Genomic DNA, 10,543 nt, shown 5'->3' on the forward strand with positions numbered 1-10,543 from the left:
GGATCGCCAACCTTCGAAATAAGACGGCGCAATAAGAAGAAGAAGATCTGTTACGTAATATAATCTTCTCATTATCATTCGTTGAAGGCAGCACTTCGTGAACCTTGGCCTACCCCATTCTTACATCCTTCCCTGTCGATTGTCTATCTTCTACAACCCCTTACTCCAATCTTCCTTAAATCTTCCTGCACATCGTCCAGATATCGGAGTTTATGTCACCTCCAAAAGTTGGTAGCACAGTTTACTCCTGTTTAAGTTCTATATCTTCTCTACCTCAATCTCTACTTTCTCCAGTAAGTGAGGAAGGATGAAATAGATGGTATTTTAAGTAGATTCCGTAGGGAAGATGACGATTAAAAGTAAATACATAAACAAAAATATGTTTCTTATTAAAGTGACTAAATAAATTAAAGTGCCATTTTCTATCTAAGTCTAAATGTTAGTAAACGTGATACGTACCATACTAGTGATCAATTACGTTACACGTATCCTAGTACTTCTTACAATCTAATTCTCTAATAATTTCAATATAATAGTAGATATAAAAGTAATAAGCAGGAAGGATTAGCTATAATTGTAAGTGGAAGGACATAGTTTGAGAGGCAAAGACCCATCCAGGGTTATGATGCCAAAATAGAAATAAGTGGGACACATTTTTTTAAATATCTTTAGAACATACACCCTTAAACCATGGGAGAGGAAATGTGAAGGAATGGGGGTCCTAGTAAGATATGATTTAAACTTTGCAGATAATCAGCTGGTCATGGCACAAAATGAGTTGGGTTTCATGATCAGAAAATTGGAAGAGGAGTCCTCGAAGAATGGCCTAGGAACAAATTTTCAGAAAACAAATCGATTGACAAAGAAAGGAAACACAAAAATTTAATTAAATCCTGAGGACTCATAGTTTCAACGAACGGGACAACAAAATGGATAAAATCAAAAACGGGAAAATTAAAAGGAGAGTTTAAGTAACTAAGAATATGCTGGAATATATAGAAGAAAAAACCTAAACTGGTATGAGCACGTCCGAAAAACCGACAGGAATAGGTAAATATTAAAAACAATAGATTGGAGTCCCGTGGGGAGGAGAAAACGAGACAGACCCAGGAGGACGTGCAGAATAGAACGACAGAGATGGACGACAAGGGAGAAGGGTTGAGAATAGTAAAACAAAGTCAGCTGTGGCGTTCTGAATATATTTATATAGTTAAAGCCTCTTGACTAGTTGAATACGCTGATGATACAGTTCTTTTAGCCGACTCACATGAAGACCTACAGATACTGCTTAATAAAGTGACCGCGGTAAGCGAAGAATATGGACTATCGCTCAATTTAAGCAAGACGAAATATAAGATAATAACAAAGACAACTCAGAAGATTCGTGAGATATAATATGTACAGAATCAGCCTATTGAAAGAGTAAGAGAATTCAAATACCTAGGTACAACCATTAGTAGAAACAATCAAGAGAGCTCTCAAGACATACGAATCCAAATCGAACAGGCCACAAGCATATTTACAAGAATGAAGAGGCTCCTCTGCTATCGGGATTTAAACCTTGAGTTACAAATACAGCTGTTAAGGTGCTATGTGCTATCCTTATTATACTACGGGATGAAAACGTGGACATTGAAGAAAATTTACGTGAGGAGACTGGAGGCATTCGAGATGTGGATGTACCGGAGAATACTGAAGATCTCATGGGTAGATAGAATAACTAACGTAGACTTAATGAGACGTATGCATAAGGAAAGAGAAGTACTTCTAACAATTAAGAGAAGAAAACTGAGATATATGGGACATGTGATGAGAGGAGATAAATATCTAATACTCAAGGTCATTCATCACCATTCATCATCCAACCAATTTACCTACACTGCTGTACTGGGTGTCCCAATAAGAATGGCTCTCGGCCATATCTCAGGAACCGGTTATAGTACAGCTTTGAGAAAAAAATATTTATAACAAAAGTTGCCTCGGGAAAAGCTTGAAAATTATTTTCAAAATTGTTGGTCCACCGCTAGAGGGCGTAATTGAATATCAAAAATTAAAAAATTAAAATTTTACAAAATTTACCTAATGAAAGGGCACTGGAAATCCAATCATCGTATTCTTCATAAAATTCTGCGCATATTTGATTTCACAAGTTTAAGTCTACCTATGCAAATAAGAGGTGGGGGTGATTGGGAACCTTCTTATGAAAAAATGGCTGTAAGTCCGGTTCTGCTAAATCAAATTTTGCATACTTGGTCTTGTTGAAAACAGCTTTTTTTTGTTAATGTAAGTGTCTTATTTTCGAAATAGCCTAATAAGTAATATGCAAGCTAGGAGGCTTTATTTAATTATTTTCAGAAATCTAGTTTTCTTTGGAAAATATTAAATACAAGTATGCATTCTTAATCCTGTAATACAAAATTAGATGAAATTAGCAACATAATACCGAAAACCGCATGTCGTTATCTTTTTTCTATCTCGAGATATCTTAATAAATGTGTAAATTTTAAACAACTCTTAATGTCACCAGTAAACGAAGTTAAGGAAAAGTAGCGGGCTATGGAAAAAACAAAGAAACATTTTCCAGATGTAAACGTATATAATTAATTAAAACAACAATAAGACAAACAACACTATAAAATATAACAAAGAAATTAAAGCAACTACTTACATCCTTTGTGACGACCTAAATGTTCAAATTGTTGCCCATCATTTTCGATGGACTCTTTCAAGAGTAGATTGAAAGCAGTCTCAATTTCTGCTTTCGCAATGCTTTGAATGGCGTTTCGTATTCTCTAGATTCTATATTATGTTTTCTCGAGTAGTGGTCCTAGCGGCATAAAAGGTCTTTAATCCGTCCCCATAAATAAAAGTCTAAAACAGTTAAATATGTTGCTATTCAATCTACTCTTGAAAGAGTAAATGCTTGCATCGAAAATGATGGGCAACAATTTGAACATTTAGGCAGTCATTAAGAATAAGTAAGTAGTTGCTTTTATTTCTTTGTTATATTATATAGTGTTGTTTGTCTTATTGTTGTTTTAATTAATTATATACGTTTACATCTGGAAAATGTTTATTTGTTTTTTTCATAGCACACTACTTTTCCTTAACCTCGTTTACCGGTGACAGTAACAGTTATGTTTAAAATTTACACATTTCTTAAGATATCTCGAGATAGAAAAAAGATATCGACATGCAGTTTTTGGTATTAAGTTGCTTATTTCGTCTAATTTAGCAATACAGGATTAAAAATGCATTCTTGTGTTTAATATTTTCCAACGAAAACTAGATTTCTGAAAATAATTAAATAAAGCCTCCTAGCTTGCATATTACTTATTAGGCTATTTCGAAAATAAGACACTTACATTGACGATAAAAGTTGTTTTCAACAAGACCAAGTATGCAAAATTCGATTTTGCAGAACCGGACTTACAGCCATTTTTTCATAAGAAGGTTTCCACTCACCCCCACCTGTTATTTGTAAAGGTAAACTTAAACTTGTCAAATTAAATATGCGCAGAATTTTATGAAGAATACGATGATTGGATTTACAGTGCCCTTTCATTAAGTAAATTTTGTAAAATTTTGATTTTTTAATTTTTGATATTCAATTACGCCCTCTAGCGGTGGACCTACGATTATGAAAATAATTTCCAGGGTTTTCCCGAGGCGACTTTTGTTATAAATATTTTTTTCTCAAAGCTGTACTATAAACGGTTCCTGAGATATGGCCGAGAGCCATTCTTATTGGGACACCCGGCACATAGGTCTCCCCCAATTGTTTCCACACTTCACGGTTTTGTGCTGATTGTTGACAGTTTTTACTAATCCGCTAACTCAATTGTTTCGATGTTATTAGTAGATCAGGATCTGTTATCGATCTAACATCCCAGGTGCTTGAACTAGTTGATAGTGATGTAACGAATGTCATTTTTTTAACATTCGCGAATACGAATGCGAATGCGAATATCTGCTACCGACATTCGCGAATGCGGATGCGAATGCGAATGTTCAGTTTTTTTAAATTTGTTTCTATTTTTGTAATGTTTCCTAAATTTATAATGAAAAGTTAATTGATATTTAGTGTAAATCAATCTGAATCTTAAGCTTTATTACATAATACCAAATAATAAAAAAAGTGAAGGCTGATAATGTGATTAGGATACAAGGTTAAGTTCTATTTTGTCCATCCATAACATGATGTTCATTCGACCATCTCGTCTGTGGTCTGTCCCTCTCTCTTTTGTAGTCCCAAGGTCTCCATTGAGTTATCGCTTCATTCCATCTTCCGTCTCTTTGTCTGCTGTTGTGTCCTGCATATTTCCATTTGAGAGTAGCTGCATGTTTGAGGTTAAGTTACCTTTTCTTAATAAAAAAAGATGAGAAGTGAATAGATTTTGATTTTATTAACCTAATATTATCTTAAAATTATTTTTTTTTCTGGTTTTAATATTCGCAAAACATTCGCACAAATTTCGCGAATGCGGATGCGAATGCGAATATACAAAAACATGCGAATATTCGCGAATGCGAATGCGAATACGAATATTCGTTACATCACTATGACTTGTTCTAAAATAGGCCAATCTATTGTACAAGGTTAAGGTAGATTTTGGTTTTTTCGCATTGACACCACTTTGGTTTTCGTAATGTTTATTTTCATACCAAATTGCTCACAGACCGAGTTGGTCCTGTCGAAGAATAGTTGTAGACCCAAGTCTTAATCCAAAATCTTAATGGCGTAAATGGATTTTTACGCCATTAACATTGACTCTATCCGTGGAATCCTCCAGTGCTTCTTTAAATAGCAACTCGGAATAAAGATTAAATAGCAGGGATGATAAAACACATCTTTGTCTAACTCCTCTCCTAATTTCTACTTCTGGGGACGAGAAACCTTCGGTCTTAACTCTGGCGTGTTTCTTCCAGTACAATTCAGGCAAAATTTGACAAATAGTAAAACAATAACCCATAGACACTATAAAAACAAATATGATGAGAAGCGATAAAGGAGACACAGCACAGACACCAGCAATTTTTTAATTTTTAATTTAACTGAGCCGCTACCGTGCCTCGGAGGGCAAGTAAAGTCGTGTGTCTCGGCTAAAAGAGTAGTCGTTAACACTAAAACCTGAGCCAGAAGGATAAATGAATGATCTAAACTTACGTGCATAGAAATCGGCCCACTTAAAAATTGGGTCATTTTTGATGTCTCATATTTCCTAAACCTGTTGGCCGATTTAATGCCGGATTTATACTCAGCCTTTGTCACTGCCGCTGCCGTTGACGGAAATATTGCCCGAAATATAATATCAACGCGAGTGAGGTGTTTACATCAGTTCCTCACCAATGTCCCGACAACTCATTACCGAACGACTCACAAGAAAGGAATGTGACAACAACATCGTCTTGCTCCCTTACTCACTTGCCGCTTTGCCGGCGGCGAAGCCGCCTTTGACTTCTCTCCTTTGACTTCCGTCACTAGAACCGACTTTTTGGGTATGTAGGTGCAATGGCAGTAGCATGACGAGGAGCAGCGCGAGTGAGCTATTTACACATTCACGCTGCCCACTTCCCTGTCCAATTCCCTGTATACCGGGTGTACCAATCAAACTGTGTTTTTTTCTCAAAGTTCACAACACCCTGTGGACTATTCTAGTATTTATAAAATCCTAAAATTAAAATCCAACTATAGCCTCAGGTTTTCTTAACATTCTGTTTTTTTATTCATTTGTTTATGTTGGATAGTAAAATAGTTAGGTACTTTAACAACTAGACATGTTCTTCATCAATACACGGTGTTTATAAATAAGTGCCACAAACTTTAAGGGATAATTCTGCATGCAAAAGAAATGACAGTTGGCTTTATAAACATATGTCCGCAAATGTTTAGTTTCCGAGATACGGGATGTTGAATTTTTTCTTACAAACTGACGATTTATTTTATTGCTTTAAAACCGATTGAGATTTGCCAATGAAATTTGGTGGGTTTTAAGACGTATTTATTGCACATTTTTTGACATACAATTAAGAATTTAATATTCACGATGAGCGTGCATACGTGTAATATGAACGATATTACCCGTATGCACGCTAATGGTGAATATAAAATTCTTAATTTTATGTCAAAAAATTCGCAATAACTATCTCTTAAAACCTACGAAATTTAAATTACATATCTCAACTGGTTTTAAAGCAATAAATAAATCGTCAGTTTTTAAGAAAAAATTAAACATCGCGTATCTCGGCAACGAAACATTTGAGGACATACGTTTATAAAGCCAACTGTCATTATTTTTTCATGCAGAATTATCCCTTAAACTCGCACTTATTTAAAAACACAAGACTTATTGATGAAGAACATGTCTAGTTGCTAAAGTACCTAACTTTCTTATTATCCAACATAAACGAATGAATAAAAAAAATGTTAAGAAAATCTGAGACTATAGTTAGCTTTTAGTTTCAGTATTTTATAAATGCTAGAATATTCCACAGGGTGATGTGAACTTTGAGAAAAAAACACAGTTTGATTGGTACACCCGGCATACAATGAAAATTAGCTGTTTATCAACAATATTATTACAGTGGTATTTTTAAAGAATAAGGCTATAACATGTACAAAAAATCACTTAAATCGGCCAACAGGTTTAGGAAATATGTTACATCAAAAATGACCAAATTTTTAAGTGGGCTGATTTCTATGCACGTAAGTTTACAATAAGCCAATTGGGTACAATACGACCAGTTATGAAAACTAACCGCAACTGAAAAACATTTGCAAACAAAGAATTAAAATTGGAAGTACTAACCTCATAAAAAAAATAATTTTTGTATAAAAACTGTTCATTTATTACCATCATGGCCATAATAAATGAGAAAGGCATAAAAAATAACAATAAAAGAAATATACATTGATTTTTGACTGTTATCTCAAGAGCAGATAAGTACTACAAATTTTTAAGATTACAAAGCTTATAAAATGATTATTTAATTGAGTTTTTAGCTTTTTAATAAATATAGTAATACTTACTTGGATTTAAAGAATACGCTAATTTTTTAACAAAATTTGACAGCCTGACAGCCACAATAATGACAGGAAAACCAATCAACTCCACTGGCAACTCAAACGCTGGTTCCTGAGCGGCCGTTTCAGCAGGCTGATCCAAAAAAATAACGCACTGAAACAGAACCAAAGTAAGACTCAACAAACCGATTTGATTCATTTTGAAAAGAATGTTTACATCAACGTGAAACTGACTGAAGAATAAGAATGAACAGAACTGGACTAGCAAGTGAAAGCGTCCACCACTCCTTATTGTTAATAATCGGCGAACAGATCTGCATGTGTAAAACTCAAGACTGTTAGCTAATTGATACCATACCGAAAGTATTACGCAAAGTTAACATTATCTAAAGAATTTAATTAGGCTGAAATTGGTGGTTTTATTGACACTTATATTTCTTTATGTTGATGTTGACACCGCAAGTAACATACGGTAATCAAAATAATAAAAAGTGTTTGTCATTAGGAATAGGAACAGGCAGTTTAAAAAAAGTGTGTGTACTTTGTACGCACGTAAGAAGTTATACTTCTATTTTTATGATTTCAACAAAACAAATATATTTTAAATAGTTTAATTGTATTTTTATTTAAATATTAAACTAATTTTAATACTTATAATAATACCAAAAATTAAAAATAACGTTAATAGGTCATTTTTTATGAACTGAAGCGTCGCGTCGTCCCCGCAATTGATTTTCTCGTGAGGAATCGTATAAACTCTAAAAACGTCATTTTTTGACAAAAAATTTATAAAACAATTTTTTCATGGGCTATCCGCTATAGTCTTTGTATTTTCGTCAAATTTTAAAATCACCAAAAATGGTAAGTTCTCGATAAGTAATGTTAATCCGTCATTTTTTGACGAAATGGAGCATCCCAGCAATTGTTTTTCCCTTGAGGAAGCGTATAAAATCTAAAAAACGTCAGATTTTGTACACAATTTTATTAGAAGTATAACTTCTAACGTGCGCACAAAGTACACACACACTCTTTTTTTCTATATTAATATAGAATTTCCTATAAGTCAAAAAATATATATAAAAACTATTTAAAAAGTCAGTACAACTGTAAACTTAATTTTGTCTCTGTTCTCACAACTTTTAAAACACAACCTAATAACCATAATATAATAAAAATGACAACACATTATTTAGCCATGCTTTAACCACAGCAGCTATATTGGATAATTTTTGACATGTCATTGGAATACCCAATCAGAGCTAACGTTTAATGTAACTGTATGTGGCACCAACAATTTTGATGAATTCGCGCACATTTACATTCACTTTCAATCGCGCCTAAAGAAGTATAATTTCAAAAAAGGAAAACAAATATTTATCATCTAAAAGGGAGTTTCTGAAAATGTATGCTTCATAGAGATAACCCTACGGTATGCGTCTCTTGTGTCTTCTTATTTTATCGCTCCTAATAGTCTAACAGTTGGAGCTGAGAAATCATCGTTGCCAGTAATATGGAGTTTTTCCCGTGAACCATTATTGTACATTAATAATTATAATCCCATGCAAGCTGACAACGTGGTAGATACGGGAAGTAGTGATTTGGAGTGAAAATAGAAAATTTTCAGGGAAAAATTGTTATAGATAATATGCTTTACCCCGAATGAATGTCTTAACCCATTATAACGGGCTACAGGTTGGGAGCCATTTATGTAATAGGTTGGGCAATGTTACCATTAATTATTAGGTAATTAATTTCAGGGTTGGAGGGTTGGGTTTTAGTTGTTACACCATTTAAATAAAATCCCAAAGGGCTGACACTTAAGTGGATACAAAAGAGGTGGCGAAAAGTACATGAAGACATGAACTTTGTCCATGTCTTCAAGTATTTGAAAATATTTGAAAAATTTTTACTTACATGATATTGTAAAGATACGTTCTAAAGAAGTTCACTTTTTTAAGCTTCCGGGCGGATTTTGGAAACTTACCACTGCCATTGGATTTTATTAAGAAATATATTCTTAAATCGGAAAAAGCCTACTTCAAATCCTGTTTGACAAACCTGGAGAAATTTCTTTCTAACATCGAGATGGTATTATCGGGTCTCGGTGAATTCGTAACTATTTTAATCCCCCATCCTAATTACAGGTCAACTCGTAACCCTGGCGCGCAGGTAATTCTTCGATAACCCACTAACTACCGGTGAATTAGTAACTTTCATTTTTAAGTAATGTTGATAATTGAATACCGGTATTCCAGGTATGTACCTGTAAAAATTACTCTCTTTGAAGGTGGTGTAAAAGGTATTCTTCATTTATGTATTGTCTCTTGGAACAGTTACTATTTAGAGAAAATCCAAATAAATTTTGTGAAAATGACTGAAATTCTTGTAACAGATAACAGATTTCGTAATGAGTGCACGTGGGTGTAAGTTATTGGTGGTAAATAATTTTAAATTTCAATTAAAGAAAGTGCTAAAAAGTGGAAAACATTTACGGTACTGTTCTGCATCTGGTTGCAAGGCAACCTGTTATACCGACGGAATCATACGGCCTGCTATCATACGGCCCCTATTTTCATTTTAAAAAATCATCGAGTCATCACGCCCAGATGGATTACGTCACTGGTATGATATGTATACCAAAAAATTAGAATTTAAAAATAAAAATCGACTTATTTCGGGATTTATCTCCAGAGACGCCCATTCTCGAGAAAATGAATTTATTCCAACTCAAACGTCCTCACTGTATTTGTTTATAAGCCAAAAAATTGTTTATAACTTTAAAACAGTCCTGAGGTCTCTTAGATAATCCTATTTTAATTCTGTAAAGTGTATTAGATAGGCAGAGAGCCTCTTTATATGTGAAAAAATTAGCAAACCTCTAAATGGTCTACTTTCTGTTCAGAAAGTTTTTAAAAAATTTGAACTTTTTTAAAAAATTTAGATTGCAAAATTATTATGCAAAATTTATCAGGTCGATTTTAATGAAATTTGGTGGACGATTTAAGTATGTTATAAGGATTTTCTATGCGAATTACGAAGGTTCTAAGTGCAACCAAAGTTGATGAAAAACACTGAATAAAAAGAGGCTTATTTTGCCCCCTTATTTTGTATTTATTAATACAATACATGTAATAATTTAAGACATTTTTAACTAGTCGTATATCATAAAAAATTCAATTATCTTTATTTTAATTTCCTACGACTTTGCTCCAAAATGAATCGTTTTAAAGTTATAAGAAAAGAATGTAGAAAAAAAATAATGTTTTTCGAAATTTTTAAATATTTTAATTTTTTTATTAATGTTCCGGGCATATTTGAGAAGGAGCATAAGTCAATATTATTATTTTTTTATAGGTAGGTACATATAATACACAACATGTGTTTAAGCAAACCAAGAAACATTCGCTTACATAATAATATGCTATATGCCCCGTGTTGGCTTAATCCGTTACTGTTCAAATTTATTTCTTACCTTTTAACCTAACAACTATTAAACAATGGTTTCGAATTCACCTGTAT

The 10,543-nt window shown here is 33.4% G+C and overlaps 1 protein-coding gene across 1 annotated transcript in view; it reads right to left on the reverse strand.

The window, feature by feature from the left end:
* Positions 1-7,287, reverse strand: part of LOC126878525 (uncharacterized) — a 43,913-nt gene extending 36,626 nt beyond the window's left edge. The window contains exon 1 of the mRNA XM_050641279.1: positions 7,031-7,287. Coding sequence (XP_050497236.1) covers positions 7,031-7,223 — 193 coding nt within the window. The 5' untranslated portion in view covers positions 7,224-7,287. The remainder of the gene's footprint in view (positions 1-7,030) is intronic.
* Positions 7,288-10,543: the final 3,256 nt, after the last annotated feature.

Source organism: Diabrotica virgifera, chromosome 10 (assembly GCF_917563875.1).
Source record: "Diabrotica virgifera virgifera chromosome 10, PGI_DIABVI_V3a".
NCBI lineage: Eukaryota > Metazoa > Arthropoda > Insecta > Coleoptera > Chrysomelidae > Diabrotica > Diabrotica virgifera.